This window comes from Oncorhynchus masou, chromosome 28 (assembly GCF_036934945.1).
Source record: "Oncorhynchus masou masou isolate Uvic2021 chromosome 28, UVic_Omas_1.1, whole genome shotgun sequence".
Classification (NCBI taxonomy): Eukaryota; Metazoa; Chordata; class Actinopteri; order Salmoniformes; family Salmonidae; genus Oncorhynchus; species Oncorhynchus masou.
In genome coordinates, this window is record NC_088239.1 from 14036926 (window position 1) to 14060834 (window position 23909).

The 23909-nt window shown below is 44.6% G+C and overlaps 2 protein-coding genes across 5 annotated transcripts; one reads left to right on the forward strand and one right to left on the reverse strand.

The window, feature by feature from the left end:
* Positions 1–440: 440 nt before the first annotated feature.
* LOC135517207 (ABC transporter F family member 4-like) lies at positions 441–12473 on the reverse strand. Of its 4 annotated transcripts, XM_064941305.1 has the most exons (16): positions 11940–12471; positions 11279–11352; positions 10479–11040; positions 9842–9896; positions 9708–9745; positions 9519–9591; positions 8208–8366; positions 7994–8111; positions 5687–5737; positions 5447–5524; positions 5264–5320; positions 5021–5080; positions 4843–4895; positions 4618–4723; positions 1612–1657; positions 441–567 (listed from the first exon to the last, which is right to left on the reverse strand). In XM_064941305.1, exons 2-16 carry the CDS (start codon positions 11309–11311, stop codon positions 548–550), a joined length of 1509 nt encoding a protein of 502 aa, XP_064797377.1. In that variant the 5' UTR covers positions 11312–11352; positions 11940–12471; the 3' UTR covers positions 441–547. The 4 variants fall into 4 exon arrangements, with proteins under 4 accessions (XP_064797377.1, XP_064797378.1, XP_064797375.1 ...); XM_064941306.1 differs by lacking the exon at positions 1612–1657 and having other exon boundaries at positions 478–567; positions 11940–12473; XM_064941303.1 differs by lacking the exons at positions 441–567; positions 1612–1657 and adding an exon at positions 3378–4270 and having other exon boundaries at positions 11940–12473.
* A 4557-nt stretch (positions 12474–17030) lies between these two features.
* On the forward strand, positions 17031–20447 carry apodb (apolipoprotein Db). Its single transcript, XM_064941308.1, has 5 exons — positions 17031–17195; positions 18197–18311; positions 18405–18526; positions 18705–18790; positions 19433–20447. The coding sequence occupies exons 2-5, from the start codon at positions 18201–18203 to the stop codon at positions 19657–19659; spliced, it is 546 nt and encodes a 181-aa protein (XP_064797380.1). The 5' UTR covers positions 17031–17195; positions 18197–18200; the 3' UTR covers positions 19660–20447.
* The last annotated feature ends 3462 nt before the right edge of the window (positions 20448–23909 follow it).

Sequence of the window (23909 nt, forward strand, 5' to 3'; positions counted from 1 at the left end):
ACTCTGCCTCCCTCATCCCCAGGAACACTGCTGCTCTAAGCACGGCCTCAGACTCCTCACTGTTATGGTCAACCACAGATAAACGAGAGCAATAACAACAGATGAACAACAATAATGTATTATACATAGTTATTGTGATACTAAAATTGTGGTGTAGTCATATTATTCAGGGGAATTGGTGAATAGGGGAGCTTACACACCTTTTGATTTGGTGAATAGTGTTTCCACACCTATTGCTAAATTAGCCTTGTACACACCAGTGTAGTTATGTACTGACCTGTCAGTGTGTAGTTCTCCAGTATAGATGTATTTCAGCAGGGTGTCCAGGGCCTGCTCACTGACAAACTCAGGGTTAAGGGTCGTGACCCGGTGACCTCTGTCAGGCAGTGCCGAGAAGAACCCGCTGAATGCCGCCAGGACATTACGGTGCGCTCGGAACAGTGTGTCGCCCACAACGACCGTGATGTCACACAGAACGTTGCTTTCCCGCTGCCAACGCAGCTGTTCCAACAGGTGCTCGCTGTGGGCCTGCTGTGACATCACTGCTTCACACCAGGGTCAAACTGCCTGGAGGATAATTAATTTCAATGGGGTTGTTTAACTATTAGTGCTTTACCTATACTAATAAAACTTTATGTCATAGGAGGTTGTGTGTAATTTTTTACTGACAGTGCAGGCTAAGACAGGGCCAACCTCTGACAGTATTTAAAGCGTTTCTCTTTTATGCTAATTTAATATATTACTACCAGTCTTTTTACAACCTTGTCCCATGTTACTACTTCACTTCATTTTAATTTTTTTTATTTAACTAGGCAAGTCAGTTAAGAACAAATTCTTATTTAAAATACGGCCTACCAAAATGCATCCTGCGGGGACAGGGACCAGGGATTAAAAATAAATACAATGAAAATATAGGACAAAACACACATCAAAACGAGACACAACACAACACTACATAAGGAGAGACCTAAGACAACATCATAGCAAAGCAGCAACACAACATGGTAGCAGCACAAAACATGGTACAAACATTATTGGGCACAGACAACAGCACAAAGGGTAAGAAGGTAGAGACAACAATACATCACACAAAGGAGCCACAACTGTCAGTAAGTGTCCATGATTGAGTCTTTGAATGAAGAGATGGAGATAAAACTGTCCAGTTTGAGTGTTTGTTGCAGCTTGTTCCAGTCGCTAACTGCAGCGAACAGAATAGACGAGTGACCCAGGGATGTGTGTGCTTTGGGGACCTTCAACAGAATGTGACTGGCAGAACGGGCATTGTATGTGGAGGAAGAGGGCTGATATCTCAGATGGGGGGGGGGTGGCTCAAGAGGGTTTTATAAATAAGCATCAACCACTGGTTCTTGGGCCTGGTATACAGAGATGACCAGTTTACAGAGGAGTAGAGTGCAGTGATGTGCCCTATAAGGAGCATTGGTGGCAAGCATTCCTCAAGAATATTTAAAACATTTGTACATGTCCATCTTTTCTCTACCAAAATATTTGTTTTATCTATTCATCTAGCTATTGCCGTTGTTCTTGTTGGTTCTTTACTTGTCTCTCCCCCGGCAGTGTTATAGCTACATTTACATAAATGCACATACTCACCCTTTATAATAGCGTTATTGTTTGGTTGAAAATACCAGGTGTTGTTCTGTTGGGATAAAATTAAGTGATTGAAATTAATACACATTACGGAAACACTCATCTCGTTGTACTCTGTAGCAACACAGTAGATCCCAGAGTAATGTTAACGTTATGAAAATAAAAGTTCATCACGAATCCTACAATGGCTTACTCCACCCACAGGAATCTGCGCAAATCGGCTACATTTTATTTTACCATGATTATATCAATGACATTGATTCAATAACTACTCTTGTATACCGGGCAGATAAACGTTTACGGAGCTTGAAACCATTTACTTAATGTGAAGTTTAGCTAGGTTAGGCCCACTTGGTTATCGAGGATGAGCGCGCTAACGTTAATAACAACGGGCTCTTATTTCGAAATGCGACGAGTACGCGGTAAACTACGTGGTGAAGTTTTAAAATAACCGGGCATTCGGTTGCGTAATCACACGGATACGTATGACATTGAAACATATTAAATGTAGAAATTAAACACAGAAACGTGGGTAAAATGACAGTACCTTATAATCCCTTTGATTGAGTAGCCATTTTATGATGACGTCAAGGCACGACTAATCTCGCGAAGTTTGGAACTAGAGAGCAATAGTATATTATTTACTTAATTTAACTAAAACATATATATATTTAGTGACGGCCTACCAAAAGGCTCCCTGTGGGGACGGGGGGCTGGAATTAAAAATAAATATAGGACAAAACACACATCACGACAAAAGAGACCTAAAGCAACAACATAGCATGGAAGCAGCACAAAACATGGTATTAACGTTATTGGGCACAAACAGCACAAAGGGAAATAAGGTAGAGACAACAATACATCACACAAAGCAGCCACGGCTGTCAGTAAGAGTATCCATGATTGAGCCTTTGAATGAAGAGATTGAGATAAAACTTGATTACAGCTCATTCCAGTCGATAGCTGCAGCACCATACTAAATGGCGTCTTTTTGTGAATTTTGAAGCATATTTGTAATTTTAAACAAACGCTTCATAATTCATGGAGGTGATTTTAATTTAATGATATCATAGAACAAAACGTATAAGATCTCCTAAGCCTGTGTTAACCTATAAACTTATTTTCTGCGTTTATCCCAAAACTAAAAAACCCTGAATGAACCAGAGGTAAATCATTTGCAGGTTTTAAGATTATAAAGTGCCGAGCTCTAAATACATTCTCGTCACTTTCTTTGTTACATCAAGATTTTGACATGAAATGGAAAGACAAACACGTTACCACCACATATAGAACAATGATCCAAATATTTCACCAGATGTATAAATATTAAGCATCCGGATTGCGTTTCCACTCACTATCAAAGATGGTGATGAGAGGAAGCCCAGTGGGAGATGGAGCGAGATGGATTTTGGCCAACATACTTAAAACTTTTCTCATCAATGAAACATTTGATCTCCATACAGTTTTCTGTTTCCAAAACTACAATCTGTAACAGATTGAACTTCCTTTTGTATACTTTACCAAAGTTGAAAAAATTTCTTTGTTTCGGAGTGCAAGGGCAATTTGAGTTATTGTACACTTGCACTTCAAAGTAGGCGTTCCCTAACGGATATATGCAAATAGATGGCAGAACACGCCAATAGGATCTCACTAGCTCGTGCTTAGCTCTGACCGCCTCCTTGCTTGTTCTACCCACTGTGATTAATTTACTCCCTTTGGAAACGACAGGCTCAAGTCTATCTTGGGTTAGTTATCAAAAATCTTTGACCTTACTGTACAAGTTTCTTTATTTAAATGTAAATAATATTTGAAATTCAAACCAGGGAAATCAAGAATGTTACGAATAAAATAATTAAATGACAGAGTAGACCATGACGTGGCAGTGAATTTCTGTACTGTACAGAACACTATTCAGAAATTAGACAAAAAAATAACAAAACATTAACATTGAGTCCAACCTTTAAAATGTCAATTTAAAATGTGCATAACAAATAAATTAATACACATTGTAAAATCTTCTCTACTTTTTCCATTTAAAATACAACTAGTTGTCCATGTATGATGCCATATTCCAGTTTATTTAGTTTTATTTCACCTTTCACCGAGTTGACAGCAGCATAGCAGCCTGGAAGGGTTGATTATCAGGGTTTGAGTTGTATTATTGTGTGTGTGTGTATTCATGTTTAAGTGTGTGTGTGTGAATGTTGGTAGTTATGTAGGTAGATATGCGTATAGGTTGGTAAGTAGATAATAATTCCATTCCAGCCATTACAATAAGTCTTCTATAGCTCCCCCCACCAGCTCCCTCTGGTGTGTATTACAGCGGGGGGAGGCCTATGTGGTGCACATTGCAGTATGGCTGTATGAGGTATCTGGCTGTAGACCAGAAAGTGTTGGTGAAGCCGAGTCCTGTACAGTGGTCGTAGCAGCCGGGGACCATGGAGACCAGGACACCCAAAGGAACCAGGAAACCCAGGGTGAAACCTCCTGCTGCTCGGACACCTCTCACCATATCTGACCACACACCACACTTCTCCTCTAGCATCTGTTTCTTCTCCTTAAACACCTCCTCTTTCTTCTCATCCGCCTGTCTTTCTACCCTCTCCTCCACTATCTGCTCCTCCTCTATCTTCTCCTCGCTCTGCACCTCATCAGAGTCCTCCTGGGGTAGGAAGTGAACACACGCATTTAGCAACAGCGTCTCTCCCCCAGGGTGTGTGTGTGTATGTGTGCAAAGCTGTAGGACGGGCTCATTGTAAAACTGGAAAGGAATTCATGGAACGGTATCAAACACATCAAACATGTGGAAACCACATGTTTTAATCTGTTCCATAAATTCCATTCCAGCCATTACGGTCAGCCTGTCCTCATTCACTGGCGCAAAAACACTCTCCCAGCTGAGCCCTACCTAACCCTAAACTCACATTGTCCTGTAGTACTACTTGATCACCACACAGCGGAGACAAACACTCAGCCATGAGCAGTCATGTGTGTGTGTATGTGACCCACCATCATGCATGGCAGTAGACCCAGTTCCTCTGCTAGAGAGATGGAGCGCTGAGTGGCTGCAGACAGAGTTCCATCTAATGCCATGTAACCCCCCTCTCCTCCATTACTACAGACAGAGAAAGACATGAGGAAAGAGAGAGAGGGTATGAGCGATTACAAACGTGACACAATTAGAGTGTGTGAGGGATGTTACAATTGTGTGTGTATGTATGTGTGTGTAGTTACATTAGGGCCTCTGCCAGTTGGCTCTGCAGATCCTTCATCTTCTCCTTCAGATCCTGAGAACAGAGAAACACACACACATAAAGCCCAGAGTGTATAGCAGTTAAATATGTGTGTGTGTGAGGTCTGTATCAGGCATATGTCAAATGTCTGTGTGTGTGTGTGTGTGTGTGTGATGTACCTGTGCAATGGAGGAGTACTCTGTAAGGGACTGCCCCAGCTGCTCAACTACAAAGTCCTTCTGAAGGAGACACGTGCACACAAAGTTATGTTGAGCAAAGGCCAGCCAGCTAATAGACTGCAATGGACCACATTTAAACTGGCAATCCATGTGGCATGCCTAAAGAAAAACTTGTACATTTATTGGGTATTTAGGGCATTTTTCAAATGTAAATATCATCTTCAATATGTAGGTTGCGCCTACCTTACGTAGGACCTCATCCCTGTGATCCAAAGCGAGTCTGCTCTCCTCGAGTCTAAGCTGTTTCTCACACACACGTTACTAGTTACTAGTAGGGCTGGGAAAAATCCTGCGGCCTCCCAGGACCAAAATTACCCCCCTCTGATCTGGTGGTAGGATACCCGAGTGTGTGTGTGTGAGAGTTACCTGTAAGGCTTGTAGAGCCTGGCTGAGGTTAACGATCTTCTTCTTGTCAGTGGCTCTGTCTGGTATAATACGGGACATCTAGGGGTGAGAAACAGACAGACAGAACGAGAGAGAATAGAATACAAAAGTTCTGTTATGTTTTGACAACAATGTGTATAATGCCTCCATATTGGCTGGCCAGTGAAACATTCAATTTGTCTGTTCTAACAGGGTCAATGGTCAAGAGTTAGGTCATCATACCTCACTGCCGATGGTTTCGATCTGGTCCTCCAAAATCTCCTTCTCTTTCTCCTGCCGGAACGAGGGATGAAAACCGTTGTATTTCTCACCATCATTTTATCAATACTTTCTTCCCAAGTTACTTCACATTTACCAATTAGCTCAGTTGGTGAGGTGATTGGTCAAATCAGATGTGTTCACTTGGGTGGTTTATTTGTCATATATATACAGTTGAAGTCGGAAGTTTACATACACTTAGGTTGGAGTCATTAAAACTCGTTTTTCAACCACTCCACAAATGTCTTGCTAACAAACTATAGTTTTGACAAGTCGGTTAGGACATCTACTTTGTGCAGGACACAAGTCATTTTTCCAACAATTGTTTACAGACTGATTATTTCACTTACTGTATCACAATTCCAGTGGGTCAGAAGTTTACATACACTAAGTGCCTTTAAACAGCTTGGAAAAATCCAGAAAATAATGTCATGGCTTTAGAAGCATCCGATAGGCTAATTGACATAATTTGAGTCAATTGGAGGTGTACCTGCGGATGTCTTTCAAGGCCAACCTTCAAACTCAGTACCTCTTTGCTTGACATCGTGGGAAAATCAAAAGAAATCAGCCAAGACCCCATAAAAAGTATTGTAGACCTCCACAAGTGTGGTTCATCCTTGGGAGCAATTTCCAAACGCCTGAAGGTACCACGTTCATCTCTACAAACAATAGTACGCAAGTATAAACACCAAGGGACCATGCAGCCGTCATACCGCTCAGGAAGGAGATGCGTTCTGTCTCCTAGAGATGGACGTACTTTGGTGTCGAAAAGTGCAAATCAATCCCAGAACAACAGCAAAGAACCTTGTGAAGATGCTGGAGGAAAACGGGTGCAAAAAAAATCTATATTCACAGTAAAACGAGTCCTATTCGACAACCTGAAAGGCCGCTCAGCAAGGAAGAAGACACTGCTCCAAAACCTCCATAAAAAAGCCAGACTACGGTTTGCAACTGCACATGGAAACAAAGATCATACCTTTTGGAGAAATGTTATTCTGGTCCGATGAAACAAAAATAGAACTGTTTGGCCATAATGACCATCATTATGTTTGGAGGCAAAAGGGGGAGGCTTGCAAGCCGAAGAACACCTTCAGAACGTGGTACCGTGAAGCACAGGGGTGGAAGCATCATGGTGTGGGGATGCTTTGATGCAGGAGGGACTGGTGTACTTCACAAAATAGATGGCTTCATGAGGGAGGAAAATTATGCGGCTATATTGGAGCAACATCTCAAGACATCAGTCAGGAAGTTAAAGCTTGGTTGCAAATGGGTCTTACAAATGGACAATGACCCCAAGCATACTTCTAAAGTTGTGACAAGATGGCTTAAGGACAACAAAGTCAAGGTATTGGAGTGGCCATCACAAAGCCCTGACCTCAATCCTATAGAAAATGTGAAAAAAGAACTGAAAAAGCGTGTGCGAGCAAGGAGGCCTACAATCCTGACTCAGTTACACCTGCTCTGTCAGGAGGAATGGGATAAAATTCACCCAACTTATTGTGGGAAGCTTGTGGAAGGCTACCCGAAACATTTGACCCAAGTTAAACTATTTAAAGGCAATGTTACCAAATACTAATTGAGTGTATGAAAACATCTGGCCCACTGCGAATGTGACGAAATAAATAAAAGCTGAAATAAATCTCTCTACTATTATTCTGACATTTCTCATTCTTAAAATAAAGTGATCCTCACTGTGCTTCAAGGAATTTTTACTCGGATTAAATGTCAGAAATTGTGAAAAAACTCAGTTTAAATGTATTTGGCTAAATTGTATGTAAACTTCCGACCCTATATATAGGGACCTAGTCAGTTGTGAAATGTGTCTTCCGCATTTAACCCAACCCCTCAATCAGAGGTGAGGTGGGCTGCCTTAATCGACATCCACGTCTTCCGCGACTGGGGAACAATGGGTTAACTGCCTTGCTTAGGGGCAGAACGACAGATTTACCTTGTCAGCTCGGGATTTGATCCAGCAACCTTTCGGTTACTGGCCCAACGCTCTAACCACTAGGCTACCTGCCGCCCCTTTTTATATATATATAGTTTCCACAGGAGGTTGGTGGGTCCTTAATTGGGAAGGATGGGCTCGTAGTAATGGCTGGAGCGGAATCAGTGGAATGGTATGAAATACATCAAACATATGGTTTCCATGTGTTTGATGCCATTCCATTTGCTCCGTTTCAGACATTATTATGAGCCGTCCTCCCCTCAGCAGCCTCCACTGATGGTTTCTTGTTTACTATTGCTGTACACCACTTCCTGGTTAACCACCAGTTGTTTGATGTAGGCCTCCAGATTGCCCGTAGCATCGTCTTTCTCAACCAATAGGCTCCGGATCTCCTCCAGCTCATCCATCAGCTGCTCTGCATCATGGATCGACTGCTTCATCCTGACAAACACAAATAATGATGAACAGCCTGACTGATTGATGGTTACATTTGACTTGGTTGTGCAGGACAGTGTGTGTAGTTGCTAATATGGTTACCCTTTGACTTGGTTGCGCAGGGCAGTGTTCTCGGTGCGTAGCAGTGTGTTGTTGTCATCGGCTACCTCTACTGTTCTCTGCAGCTCTGAGTTCAATTGCTTCAGTCTGCTTCGGGAATACACCAACTCTGCTAGAACATCACGCCTCTCCTCTGAACTCCTACAAACACACAAGTTAGAAAGTGGTAAGTACACAAACTGCTATCACAACAGCCTTGATGTCCAGATCACAAAGGACCTATCATGGTCTAAACACACAAACACAGTTGTGAAGAGGGCACGACAAAGCCCTCAGATCCTCAAAAGGTTCTAGAGCTGCACCATTGAAAGCATATTGACTGGCTGCATCACCTCTTGGTATTGCAACTGCTTGGCATCTGACCGCAAAGCGCTACAGAGGGTATTGCGTACAGACCAGTACATCCCTGGGGCCAAGCTCCCTGCCATCTAGGACCTCTATACCAGGTGGTGTCAGAGGAAGGCCCTAAAAATAGTGAAAGACTTTAACCACCCAAGTCATAGACTGTTCTCTCTGCTACCGCACGGCAAGTGGTACCGTAGCGCCGAGTCTGGGACCAAAAGGCTCCTTGACAGCTTCTTTCCCCAAGCCGTAAGACTGCTGAACAGTTCATCAAATTGCTTCCCGGACTATTTGCATTGACCCCCCCCCCCCATTTGTACTGTCTCTATGCACAATGATTGGACTATACCCATTCTACACTGACACTCTCACACGCACACATATTGAAGCCAGACACACTTTCACACACACCGCTGCTACTCTGCTTATTATCTCAACTTTAATGTTTTTTAAATCTATGCATAGTCACTTCACCCCTACCTACATGTACAAATGACCTCAACAAACCTGTACCCCCGCACACTGACTCGGTACCGGTGCCCCCTGTATATAGCCTCGTTATTGTTATTTTATTGTGTTACTTTTTATACTTTTTTACTTTAATTTGGTTTAAAAAATCTGGAACTCTTCTTGAACTGCACTGTTGGTTAAGGGCTTGTAAGTAAGCATTTAACGGTAAGATCTACACTTGTTGTACTTGGCACGTGAAAAATAAAGTTTGATTTGATTATTATATATCCTGATTGCCTAGTCATGTTTACCCCTATCTACATGTACATATTACATCACCTTTGCAACCTCGTAGCAAATTATTATTTCTTTTTAACTGTGCATTGTTGGGAAAGGGCTCGTGAGTAAGCATTTCACAAAAAAGTCTACACCTGTTGTATTCGGCACATGTGACAAATACAATTTGATTTGCTAGGAGTCGTCTGGGTGTAAGGCCCTTACAGGTCTGCAGAGTTGAGGATCCTCTCTTCCTCTGACACGTACAGCCTGACCGACTCATCATTCTGCTTCCCCTCTGAAACATGCACAAAACATCAAAACAGACACCCACACCCCTCCGCCCCACACCCCAACACACACACACCTTTTAATTGGTCGTAAATAGCAGACAATCACCAATGAAATACTCACCTTCATAATCATAGCCATCATCTTCCACTGAGTCTGACCTAAACACACACACAGAGCAGCGAAATGTGTGGACACACAGATTTGAGCAGATAGATGAAGGCTATGGCTATAACTGTGTGTGTGTGTATGTTCACCTTAGCTGGTCTGAGCTGGCATACAAACCCCTCCGTCTGGGTCCCCTGGTGCTACCTAGACAGGGGACAGGGAAGAGGAGAGACCATGTGTTACACATACATCCCTGATCTGTCAATGAATCTGACTACTACTGCATGGTTGACACCTCAAGACCCCAGTTCCACCTCACTTCCCACCCTCTGAGCTGAGACCCCAGTTCCACCCCACTTCCCACTCTCTGAGCTGAGACCCCAGTTCCACCTCACTTCCCACTCTCTGAGCTGAGACCCCAGTTCCACCTCACTTCCCAATCTCTGAGCTGAGACCCCAGTTCCACCCCACTTCCCACTCTCACAACCGAGAGCCCAGTTCCACCCTACTTCCCACTCTCACAACCGAGAGCCCAGTTCCACCCCACTTCCCACTCTCACAAACGAGAGCCCAGTTCCACCCCACTTCCCACTATCTGAGCTGAGCTGAGACCCCAGTTTCACCCCACTTCCCACTATCTGAGCTGAGCTGAGACCCCAGTTTCACCCCACTTCCCACTCTCTGAGCTGAGACTCCAGTTCCACCCCACTTCCCACTCTCTGAGCTGAGAAGGTAAATAATCCAAATTGGACAAAATTGTATATTGTTCTACGAGTCGGTACTCACCATTAGAAGAGGGTGTGACCACTAACCCACCGTCATCCTCCCATTGGCCAGCCTTGGCAGGCCCCTGGTACCGGCCCTGCCGCTCATCCTCCCATTGGCCAGCCTTGGCAGGCCCCTGGTACCGGCCCTGCCGCTCATCCTCCCATTGGCCAGCCTCGGCAGGCCCCTGGTACCGGCCCTGCCGCTCATCCTCCCATTGGCCAGCCTCGGCAGGCCCCTGGTACCGGCCCTGCCGCTCATCCTCCCATTGGCCAGCCTCGGCAGGCCCCTGGTACCGGCCCTGCCGCTCATCCTCCCATTGGCCAGCCTCGGCAGGCCCACGGTACCGGCCCTGCTGCTCATCCTCCCATTGGCCAGCCTCGGCAGGCCCACGGTACCGGCCCTGCCGCTCATCCTCCCATTGGCCAGCCTTGGCAGGCCCCTGGTACCGGCCCTGCCACTCATCCTCCCGTTGTCGTGAACCCCGGTGACCTCGGTGGAGAGACGGGAGGTCGAGCACCGAGCATGATGTCACACCGTGGGAGGCACAGTCCAATAGACCCAGCTGCTGCAGCCGCCCCGCCTACATTAGAACCACAACAACTTAATCTTGAAACAACTTACGTCTACACACACATCTCTGAATGTGCTAACAAATAAATGGCTGTTAAGATAAATGGCAGACTACTAGTACAGTATTCAGGTGAGCTTAATTGACATGAAACTGAAATAACCCAATGTTGCCAAAGCAATACACAAATTTTTTTTTTGTGTGTGTGTTGGCACAATATGAACGAATTCTAGCTATAACTAGATATTACCTCGATGGGGAAGGAGACGGTCCTGCGCAGCATTCTCCCTCAAAGCCCCAATGCCGCTAGAAATCTCTGTCCCTCTTAAGATTAAGAGATTCAGACCATTTCAGACAAAAAAAAATTTTTCAAATCAAATCAGTTCAAACAGTGTGCTGTTACAAATGACAAGTCATGAAGTAAAGACAGATCGGTAGCTATCTACTAGGAGAGCTAGATCATTCATGAGCTTGAAAAACAATTCCAAATAAATAGGTTCAGTTCATGTAGGCGTTTATGACGTCACAGTATAAACATCACCCATGCCATCACACTAACAACCACGCCTCCAAAGACTAAGCTAAAAATAGCAATCATTTAAAAAAAATAAGTTAAGTAGTTACTGTAGATAGCTAACTGTCCGTCCTTTTCATCAGGAAAATGTGATCAGTTTTCAGCTCCTATTATAGCAATGTTGTTGCTTATCTCTCTTAGTTAGCGACCAAGCTTTAGCTAAAGCGGGATCGCAAACTGACTAGCTACTGTAATAGCTAGCTAATTGATATTTTTCAATCAAGTAGCTAGCTAACAACAGTGACGTAATACATTATTGGCAGATTAAATTATTTGTTGACATATTTTTTTTACCTACCTATCTAGCTAGCTAATTATTGCAGTTTCATTTACTTACCCAACTACTCTCCTATGACCTCCGTCTCCCTCACCAAAGCAGTGCGCACGAGCAACTATAACTTCAGCCAATCAGTGATCGGTTCATTATCAATGCACTCACTGGACTGATCCCTATGTTTTCTGTTTTAGGAAGTCAATTGGGATGGCTGACGCTAGGTCAACGATTTTTATAACTAAACCAAGACATACGACAGCTTGTCGTTTCCAATGGGAACAAATTAGTCATAGTGGGCAGAACAAGTAAGAAGGCGGATAGAGCTAAGCACGCGCTAGCGAGATGCTACTGGCGCGTTCTAGTATACATGAAAACATTTCCGTTAAAAAACGTCTACTCTGTGAAGTGCGCGCGTGTTTTACAACTCAATTCGTATTTGCACTCCTGAACAGTGCGATTTTTTAGCAAAGGGTAAAGTCTACAAAACTTAGTCCACTCCGTTCATAACATATTCTAGTTTTGGGAGCAGAAAACTGTATTGAGATCAAATGTTTAATCGATGAGAAAATGTGCCGTATGTATGGCCAAAATCCATCTCGTTCCATCTTCTCCCACCGTTCGCCAGTGGGCTTCCTCTCACTAATAGTGGCAACGCCAACCGGATGCTTCACATTTATACTTCCAGTGAAATATCTGTTTCATTGCTCTATCTGTGGCTTTATATTGTATTGAGAAGCCACGAAGCCACCTACCTGTTGTGCATATTGGCACTTCCCAGAAGGAGCAGTCCTCCACAGAAATGAATGGAATTCTACAGTATTTCAATTAAATGTTTAAAGGACAAAATGAAATGTATTTAAGTACTTTTTGTTGTTGTAATGGAGACAGTAACTTTAGTCATCAACAAATGTTTATATATATTTTTTGGGGGGTTATATTTTAGCTCACATAATATCATTTAAAAGTATGCATTAAGGTGTCTGTAATATAATAAATGTGGCAAAAATGAATGTAGACATTAATAAATGCATTTCCGAAGCTTCCTAAATACTTTTTACAATGGTGGGGGAGTCCCAATATGGAGGCTCGATGTCTTCAGTACAGAGCCTTCTGTTAGTCATTTAGATATTGGTTGAGACCAATAATATATAGTATTTAGATATTTATATATAATATAATATTTAGATATTGAGACCAATAATATATATATATATATATATATATATATATTATTGGTCTCAACCACAGATAGAAGGGGTTAGCGACCAGTAGTCTCTTTCTCTCAACTTAATGTTGAGCTTTATAATAGTAGAATACACAAGGTGCCATTTAAAAATGTGGTTGTGCAGCAGCAATTTTCCTGTTATGTTTTGTTTTTATTTTTAAAACAACTTTGAGATTCTTCTTGTATTGAAAGGCCCTATATAAAATAAATCAATTATTATAATTGTATTATTGTTATATTTAGGCCCCTCCCCCTCTCCCACTGGGCCAATGGGTGGCAAACTCTATTGAGGGCGTGGCCAAAGCAAAAAACACCTCACAACCAGCCATGTTGGTTGTCAGCTTCTTCAAAGGTGAGATGTGGACCCAGTCCCAACCACCCCTAGACCCAAATAAACCATGAACCCCCTGCCCCTCCGCCCCCAACCCTAGCTTTTAGCCCTAGCCCCTACCTCACCTATCTCTGTGTGTGTCTAGGTTTCCCAGGTGATCTATACTGGGTTCTGTGTACAGACTACAGTAGTTCCTCTCTTGTCTACTCCTGCGCAGATTATTAAGACTGTTCTGGGAATTCCTAATGGAATATGAGTCACAGGAGATTGGTGGGACCTTAATTGGGGAGGGCGGGCACATTGTAAGGAACGATGCTGCAGAAGAGAAGCAGGAACAGGGAGATGACATTTCATTTGGAACAGACATGCAACGAGACAGGAACAGTGTGATGCAGGGCAGGCTGGCGTCCTCGAGCACCAGGGGGGAAGAGTGGGAGCAGGCGTTACACACATGGTAATGGCTGGAGCGGAATTGGTAGAATCGTATCAAATACATCCATTTGCCCCATTCCTGCCATTATTATAAGCCATCCTCCCCTCAGCAGCCTCCACTGCTTGGAATGGACTGCTGTAATTGGAATGTGAATTGACTTATTTGGAATCCAACACCCCTAGGTCTGTTCCATGTCGATTCTTGCCTGCACGCGCTTGTTGCCAGTGATGTCATCAGTCGTCTCCATGGTGTCCAGGAGGCCATTGGTGTCGACCTCAGATCAGACGGGCTGTGGCCTTAGAACAAACACATTTACATTACATTTAAGTCATTTAGCAGACGCTCTTATCCAGAGCGACTTACAAATTGGTGAATTCACCTTCTGACATCAGTGGAACAGCCACTTTACAATAGTGCATCTAAATCATTTAAGGGGGGGTGAGAAGGATTGCTTTATCCTATCCTAGGTATTCCTTGAAGAGGTGGGGTTTCAGGTGTCTCCGGAAGGTGGTGATTGACTCCGCTGTCCTGGCGTCGTGAGGGAGTTTGTTCCACCATTGGGGGGCCAGAGCAGCGAACAGTTTTGACTGGGCTGAGCGGGAACTGTACTTCCTCAGTGGTAGGGAGGCGAGCAGGCCAGAGGTGGATGAACGCAGTGCCCTTGTTTGGGTGTAGGGCCTGATCAGAGCCTGGGGGTACTGCGGTGCCGTTCCCCTCACAGCTCCGTAGGCAAGCACTATGGTCTTGTAGCGGATGCGAGCTTCAACTGGAAGCCAGTGGAGAGAGCGGAGGAGCGGGGTGACGTGAGAGAACTTGGGAAGGTTGAACACCAGACGGGCTGCGGCGTTCTGGATGAGTTGTAGGGGTTTAATGGCACAGGCAGGGAGCCCAGCCAACAGCGAGTTGCAGTAATCCAGACGGGAGATGACAAGTGCCTGGATTAGGACCTGCGCCGCTTCCTGTGTGAGGCAGGGTCGTACTCTGCGGATGTTGTAGAGCATGAACCTACAGGAACGGGCCACCGCCTTGATGTTAGTTGAGAACGACAGGGTGTTGTCCAGGATCACGCCAAGGTTCTTAGCGCTCTGGGAGGAGGACACAATGGAGTTGTCAACCGTGATGGCGAGATCATGGAACGGGCAGTCCTTCCCCGGGAGGAAGAGCAGCTCCGTCTTGCCGAGGTTCAGCTTGAGGTGGTGATCCGTCATCCACACTGATATGTCTGCCAGACATGCAGAGATGCGATTCGCCACCTGGTCATCAGAAGGGGGAAAGGAGAAGATTAATTGTGTGTCGTCTGCATAGCAATGATAGGAGAGACCATGTGAGGTTATGACAGAGCCAAGTGACTTGGTGTATAGCGAGAATAGGAGAGGGCCTAGAACAGAGCCCTGGGGGACACCAGTGGTGAGAGCGCGTGGCGAGGAGACAGATTCTCGCCACGCCACCTGGTAGGAGCGACCTGTCAGGTAGGACGCAATCCAAGCGTGGGCCGCACCGGAGATGCCCAACTCGGAGAGGGTGGAGAGGAGGATCTGATGGTTCACAGTGTCGAAGGCAGCCGATAGGTCTAGAAGGATGAGAGCAGAGGAGAGAGAGTTAGCTTTAGCAGTGCGGAGCGCCTCCGTGATACAGAGAAGAGCAGTCTCAGTTGAATGACTAGTCTTGAAACCTGACTGATTTGGATCAAGAAGGTCATTCTGAGAGAGATAGCGGGAGAGCTGGCCAAGGACGGCACGTTCAAGAGTTTTGGAGAGAAAAGAAAGAAGGGATACTGGTCTGTAGTTGTTGACATCGGAGGGATCGAGTGTAGGTTTTTTCAGAAGGGGTGCAACTCTCGCTCTCTTGAAGACGGAAGGGACGTAGCCAGCGGTCAGGGATGAGTTGATGAGCGAGGTGAGGTAAGGGAGAAGGTCTCCGGAAATGGTCTGGAGAAGAGAGGAGGGGATAGGGTCAAGCGGGCAGGTTGTTGGGCGGCCGGCCGTCACAAGAAGCGAGATTTCATCTGGAGAGAGAGGGGAGAAAGAGGTCAGAGCACAGGGTAGGGCAGTGTGATCAGAACCAGCGGTGTCGTTTGACTTAGCAAACGAGGATCGGATGTCGTCGACCTTCTTTTCAAAATGGTTGACGAAGTCATCTGCAGAGAGGGAGGAGGGGGGGGGGGGATTCAGGAGGGAGGAGAAGGTGGCAAAGAGCTTCCTAGGGTTAGAGGCAGATTCTTGGAATTTAGAGTGGAAGAAAGTGGCTTTAGCAGCAGAGACAGAGGAGGAAAATGTAGAGAGGAGGGAGTGAAAGGATGCCAGGTCCGCAGGGAGGCGAGTTTTCCTCCATTTCCGCTCGGCTGCCCGGAGCACTGTTCTGTGAGCTCGCAATGAGTCGTCGAGCCACGGAGCGGGAGGGGAGGACCGAGCCGGCCTGGAGGATAGGGGACATAGAGAGTCAAAGGATGCAGAAAGGGAAGAGAGGAGGGTTGAGGAGGCAGAATCAGGAGATAGGTTGGAGAAGGTATGAGCAGAGGGAAGAGATGATAGGATGGAAGAGGAGAGAGTAGCGGGGGAGAGAGAGCGAAGGTTGGGACGGCGCGATACCATCCGAGTAGGGGACACACAGGCCCACAGACAGACAAACGTCTGTTTTACTATCCTAGTTAAGACCAAACATTTGATTCCCATTCAAAATCCTATTTTCCCTAACCTAACACTTAACCTAATCCTAACCTTTACCCCAAACCCCTAAACCTAACTCCTAACCCTAATTCGAACCTTAACTGTTACCCTAACCGTAGACTAACCCCTAAGCCTTTAATAGCATTTTTCCTTGTGGGGACCTTGAATTTTCCTAGTTTTACTATCCTTGTGGACTTCTGGTTCCCACAAGGATAGTAAAACCAAACATGCACACACACACGCTTAGTAACTACAAGTACATTATCTTATGAAATAATTAAGTTATATTCAATTTGTTTTATTTTATTTCTTAATTTGAAGACTATTGGGGCCTAACTCACTGTGATTTTCCAGTAACAGAACGATAAGAGGAGACGAAAGCCTGAATCAGCGGGCATCGACTCTCTCTCTCTTTCTCTCCCTCTCTGCCCTTTCTCCCCAGAATGCACCCAAAGAGGAAACCGTCTCATGACAACAATTTCGCTAATCACCTGCCTTGTGCTGGGTGCACTCTCAGTGATGACTCAGACAGACACACAGACACACACTCACTCTCTGTCATCCCAAGACCTAAGCATCGCTGCAACTTTAGGAAATATACTCTGTTGAATATACATACTTCTGCAGCTAATATTTTTCCCTCAGGTGTGTAAAAAGAGCACAGGTAAGAAATATTTCTCTTATAGGTCTCTAGGTGGTGAAAAAGTATTGTTTAGAAATATATTATGTAACATATTTGGGTGTCTAGAAATTCATGAGATAAAGTTAATAGCGTACTGGTAAGAACTTATTATGAACTGTTGAATATTCAAATAACTGTTCGTTTTTTTAAATGTAATCTAAAAAATGATGCATGCTTGAAACATAGGAATGTAAAGTGACTGTGTGATGACATTTGGCTGAATTCCTTTGTCAATGTCGCAAAAGTCAATGTAAACCAACCATATTGAAATAAAGACTAGTCTAGCTTACAGTGGAGTCAATGTAAACAAACCATATTGAAATAAAGACTAGTCTAGCTTACAGTGGAGTAAGTAGGTGTTTATGTCGTCCTGAAAGGCGTCTGTTTAATAAAATCTATTATTATTATTAAGTGTACAGTATAACACTATGTTTTGACCTGTATTTTTTTTCAAACCATCTAATAGATTTAGGAGAAAAGCTTTCTATTTAATTCACACAGGCATCTTTGAAATGTTGTTTTCAATGTAGGATGAAGGTCATTGAGGCTGGTATGTTTTGTATTCTGAGGGTTGGTCACAGTTCCCATAGGGGACACACACACACACACACACACACACACACACACACACACACACACACACACACACACACACACACACACATACACACACACACACACACACACACACACACAGTATTCCCATCATAGAAACATGTTCACAAGGAAGGGAACTGGAGGAACAGGTGTAGCATAGAAACATGTTCACAAGGAAGGGAACTGGAGGAACAGGTGTAGCTGTACAGGTGTCATGTAGTCTGTCTGCAGGCTTTAATCACTCAGATGGCATGTCAAGGTACAACAGATGGAATGTAAAGCAAAGCATTTCAGATAGTCACGCTAACCTGTTGTTAAGGTTACCTGTACTTCATAGGCATACAGCTGTACTATACCTTACGGCTTTACCGTTCTTCCCCCATAAGAAAAATGTTTCCTATATTTTGGATCCTCCTCCTTCTCCCTCTGGTCTCCGCCCAGACATACCATTGGGGTCCATGCCCCACCCCCAGTGTCCAGCCCAACTTCAGCTTGCAGCAGGTAAACACACACACACACAAACACACACATACACAGAGCTTTTTTGTGATTTAAAGCGTACATTTTTAACAACCCCTCTCCTACCCTTATCAGTACCTGGGCACGTGGTATGAGATAGCGAAACTTCCAGCATTCTTTGAGAGAGGGAAATGCATCCAGGCCGATTACACTCTGAGGGGAGACGGCACCATCAGAGTCCTCAACTCCCAGTTCTAGTCAGTATTTATATGCGTGTGTATGTGTGAGTGTTTAAGTGTGTCTCAACTATGTCAAACTTTACCTCATACATAGACATTTAGAAGTCGACTGTCCTCCCTGAACTGAAAGCTAGCACTGTTTTCTCATAGACATGTTTTTTCTAAAAGTGGTGACAGTGTATATCTCTGCCTCCAGTAAAGGTAAGGTGCGGACTGTGGAGGGGACAGCAGTGGTCCAGGACCCCAAAAAACCAGCCAAACTGGGAGTCAGCTTCTCCTACTGTGAGTCTCTACTGTCTATAACTCTATTACCATGACTATATCGAGTCTCTACTGTCTATAACTATATTACCATGACTATGTCTAGTCTCTACTGTCTATAACTCTATTACCATGACTATATCGAGTCTCTACTGTCTATAACTATATTACCATGACTATGTCTAGTCTCTACTGTCTATAACTATATTACCATGACTATATCGAGTCTCTACTGTCTATAACTCTATTACCATGACTCTACTGAGTATCTACTGAGTCTCTACTGTCTGTAACTATATTACCATGACTATGTCTAGTCTCTACTGTCTATAACTCTATTACCATGACTATGTTGAGTCCTTACTGTCTATAACTCTGTTAGCAGGACTCTATTGAGTCTCTACTCTCTATAACTATATTACCATGACTATTGAGTCTCTACTCTCTATAACTATATTACCATGACTATTGAGTCTCTACTGAATGTCTACTGTTGCACAGGTCTTGTTACTCTAGTGTCCTGGATGAATTCAGCTCTGACTCATGGCCTGTGAGAGAGGGCAGTTAATCTGATAATGACATCATCCCTGTGACTCTGAGTCTGTCTTAATATTTATCCCCCTCGACCTCTTCTCCCCTTCCCCCTCTCCAACCCTCTCTCAGTCACTCCCTACAGTCCATACTGGGTGCTGAGTACAGACTATGTGAGTGGAGCGGTGGTGTACAGCTGTACTGACGTGTTGAGGATTTTCCATGTCGACTACGCTTGGATCCTGGGACGTTCCCGCTTCTTGCCCGCAGATGAAGTAGAGTACGCCAGGCAGCTGCTGGCCAAAGAAAACATTGACACCTTCAAGATGACTGTTACTGACCAAACGGGCTGCGACTAGATGGAGGTTTAGAGGTCAGCGGTTAGGGTTGTAGGGTTATTTATGTGTCCACTTCCCTAGTTCTAACGTCGTAGACACTTCTCCCTCTACTCCCAATGCTCTATCCACATGTCATTTGAGCCCTACCTCTATAGATACAGACAGAAATACGACCATCACATACTAGACCTAGTGTCCACCTCTCTGTCTAATTAAGCAATAAGGCACGAGGGGGTGTGGTGTATTGCATGACGCATCTGGAGTGCCTGGACACAGCCCTTAGCCGTGGTATATTGGCCATGTACCACAAACCCCTGAGGTGCCTTATTGCTGTTATAAACTGGTTACCAACATAATTAGAGCAGTAAAAATACATGTTTTGCCAGCATTCAGGGCTCAAACCACCCATTTTATAATAGTTTATATACACTGACAGTTGGTCTTATAATCTTATCATCCAACATGTCACTACCTACCATCTCATTTAGACTATCTATCACATGTATTTTATATTTAGAGACTTTATAGTCTGTAGTTGGAGATCTGTTAGTTTATAAGGTAGTTTGAATGATTAAATGTCTAGCTATGTAACGATAGTGACGGTTTCTTTGTGGGATGAATAGAATGCTGACAGCATGAGTCAGTTCTCTGAGGGTTGGGCACGGTTCCTATAGGGGCAAACACACACACACGCAGTATCCTCATCATAGAAAGATGTTCACAGGTAAGGGAACTGGAGGAACAGGTTTAGGTGTAAAGGTTTCATGTAGTCTGTATATTAGTAATTAAAGTTTTGTTTTGAAGTGAAACTGATGACTGTCTTTTCTTCTGCAAAAGTGTTTAGATTGCAATTGGGACAAACAATCTCTGCTACCCCCTCCTGAGCATTTAGTCAAACAGCAAGTACTGATGTGGCCACTATAAAGTGTGGTTGTGACAAGGGGGGTTATGTGTGTGTGTGTGTGTGTGTGTGCACGCTTCTTGGGGGGGACACGTGATCTTACAACAGGATCGTGCTCCGTCATTTCTTCCGTGAGCTTTAGTTTAGACTCCTCTGAACACGAGACAGACAGCACCTATGGCAAATCAAATCAAAGTTTATTTGTCACGTGCACCGAACACAACAGGTATAGTAGACTTTACAGTGAAATGCTTACTTACAGGCTCTAACCAACAGTGCAAGAAAGGTAATAGGTGACAATAGGTCAGTAAAGAAATAAAAACAACAGTAAAAAGACAGGCTGTATAGAGTAGCGAGGCTATAACAGTAGCGAGGCTACATACAGGCACTGGTTAGTCAGGCTGATTTGAGGTAGTATGTACATGTAGATATGGTCAAAGTGACTATGCATATATGATGAACAGAGAGTAGCAGTAGCGTAAAAAAAGAGGGGTTGGGGGGGCATACAATGCAAATAGTCTGGGTAGCCATTTGATTACCTGTTCAAGAGTCTTATGGCTTGGGGGTAAAAACTGTTGAGAAGCCTTTAGTAGAGCGAACAGACTATGACTGGGGTGGCTGGGGTCTTTGACCATTTTTAGGGCCTTCCTCTGACACCTTCTGGTGTAGAGGTCCTGGATGTCAGGCAGCTTAGCCCCAGTGATGTACTGGGCCGTACACACTACCCTCTGTAGTGCCTTGCGGTCGGAGGCCGAGCAATTGCCATACCAGGCAGTGATTGCAACCAGTCATGATGCTCTTGATGTTGCAGCTGTAGAAACTTTTGAGGTTCTAAGGACCCATGCCAAATCTTTTTAGTTTCCTGAGGGGGAATAGGCTTTGTTGTGCCCTCTTCATGACTGGCTTGGCGTGTTTGGACCATTCTAGTTTTTTGGAAATGTGGACACCAAGGAATTTGAAGCTCTCAACCTGCTCCACTACAGCCCCGTTGATGAGAATGTGGGCGTGCTCGGTCCTCCTTTTACTGTAGTCCACAATCATCTCCTTAGTCTTGGTTACGTTGAGGGATAGGTTGTTATTCTGGCACCAACCGGCCAGGTCTCTGACCTCCTCCCTATAGGCTGTCTCGTCATTTTCGGTGATCAGGCCTACCACTGTTGTGTTGTCTGCAAACTTAATGATGGTGTTGTAGTCGTGCCTGGCCATGCAGTCGTGGGTGAACATGGAGTACAGGAGGGGACTGAGCACGTACCCCTGGGGGGCTCCAGTGTTGAGGATCAGCGTGGCAGATGTGTTGCTCCCTACCCTCACCACCTGGGGGCGGCCCGTCAGGAAGTCCAGGATCCAGTTGCAGAGGAAGGTGTTTAGTCCCAGGATTCTTAGCTCGTGATGAGCTATGGTGTTGAACGCTGAGCTGTAGTCAGTGAATAGCATTCTCACATAGGTGTTTCTTTGTCATGGTGGGAAAGAGCAGTGTGGAGTGCAATAGAGATTGTATCATCTGTGGATCTGTTTGGGCAGTATGCACATTGGAGTGGGTCTACTAGGGTTTCTGGGATAATGGTGATGATGTGAACCATGACCAGCCTTTCAAAGCACATGGCTAAGGACGTGAATGCTGTGGGTCTGTAGTCCTTTAGGCAGGTTGCCTTCGTGTTCTTGGGAACAGGGACTATGGTGGTCTGCTTGAAACATGTTGGTATTACAGACTCAATCAGGGACATGTTGAAAATGTCAGTGAAGACACCTGCCAGTTGGTCAGCACATGCTCAGAGCACACGTCCTGGTAATCCGTCTGGCCCCGCAGCCTTGTGAATGTTGACCTGTTGAAAGGCCTTACTCACGTCGGCTACGGAGAGCGTGATCACACAGTCGTCCAGAACAGCTGATGCTCTCATGCATGCCTCAGTGTTGCTTGCCTCGAATCAAGCATAGAAGTGATTTAGCTCGTCTGGTAGGCTCGTGTCACCGGGCAGCTCACGGCTGTGCTTCCCTTTGTAGTCTGTAATAGTTTGCAAGCCCTGCCACATATGACGAGCATCGGAGCTGGTGTAGTACGATTCAATCTTAGCCTTGTATTGACGCTTTGCCTGTTTGATGGTTCGTCGGAGGGCAAAGCAGGATTTTTTATAAGCTTCCGGGTTAGAGTCCCGCACCTTGAAAACGGCAGATCTACCCTTTAGCTCAGTGCGAATATTGCCTGTAATCCATACCCTCATTTATGTTACCTTCTGCTTGCTCTTCGTGGCTTTAGGCCGGGGTTGATGTAAAGCATTTTACGTCAAATTGTTTAGTAAATAGTGCTGTATGTGCAATCCATGTTAAAGTGTCATAATAAGAAAGCAGTATTGAAGATAACTGACTCAGATGGCAGATAACTATGACGAACTGTTGTATTCAGTTAGGACAGATTGCTGCATCCATAAGGCGAGGTCTGTTTTGAATGCTGCATGTGTACAAAGAGCACTGTGTGTTTGTGTGTTCGTGTAAACCCAGTGAGGAATAATATTTGAGGAGGACGGAAGTTTCTGCAGGTATCCCAGAGTCCTCGTAGGAGGACTCTCATTTTTCCGGACTCTCAATCGAGTCTTTGTGTATGGAATACTTGGTACGCTTTCAGAATGCTAAACTCCATCTCCCATCTCTCTCACTCTCCCTCCTACAGATGCTAGAGGCTTCACCCCTGGAGGAGGTAAAATAGACACACGCACACACAGACCTCTACAGTACATACACACAGACCTTCTGTAACATTTACTGATAGAATCTACATGGTTCTTATATTATGTAGACTTCCTTGGGGCTGTTGTCAGTCAGTGAGTGTTGTAATTTGTTTCTGTCTGTGTGTTTGTAGTTCCATACGATGAGCCTCCGGCAGGCCCCTACTGGCCCTACACCACCTCAGATTTCTGGCACTATGTAGAGTACTTCAGGTCTATTGGAGCCTACAAGCACATCAACGAAATGGCCCGGGCATTCTATGCTCACCAACACTTGGGGGGGGGGGGGGGGGGTAGAGGGAGAATAGAGAGGAGTAGAGAGGGTTGGGAGAGGGTCAGGAAGGGAGAAGAGAGGGGGAGAATGAGGAGAGGGGATGGACAGAGAGAAAGAGGCCCCATGAGGTTATGTAATATTGTGTATTGAAATTAATTTAAAATATGAGGCTATATAAGCAAATGTATTTTAACTTATCATGAAATATATGAACGTGGCTCACATACCTGAAAAAAACATGAATTCCAACGGCTATAATATAAAACGTTACATAAATGTAATGTGCAATATCAATTAAATTTGACCAGAAATCGGATCTCATTGTCATAATTTACCATATTTGATGTGGATAGTTGCAAGGATTGAAATGTAATAG

Bases quoted from the DNA above. Each gene is read 5' to 3' on its own strand.
- LOC135517207 (XM_064941303.1), bottom strand. From the start codon at position 11,311: ATGCTGCGCAGGACCGTCTCCTTCCCCATCGAG. The intron at 5,525-5,686 runs GTATGATGACCT...TCTCACCCCTAG, and splicing joins TCGAAACCATCGGCAGTGAG to ATGTCCCGTATTATACCAGA. The intron at 4,724-4,842 runs GTAACTACACAC...CTCTGTCTGTAG, and splicing joins CAACTGGCAGAGGCCCTAAT to TAATGGAGGAGAGGGGGGTT.
- apodb (XM_064941308.1), top strand. From the start codon at position 18,201: ATGTTTCCTATATTTTGGATCCTCCTCCTTCTCCCTCTGGTCTCCGCC. The intron at 18,312-18,404 runs GTAAACACACAC...TACCCTTATCAG, and splicing joins CCAACTTCAGCTTGCAGCAG to TACCTGGGCACGTGGTATGA. The intron at 18,527-18,704 runs GTCAGTATTTAT...CTCTGCCTCCAG, and splicing joins GTCCTCAACTCCCAGTTCTA to TAAAGGTAAGGTGCGGACTG.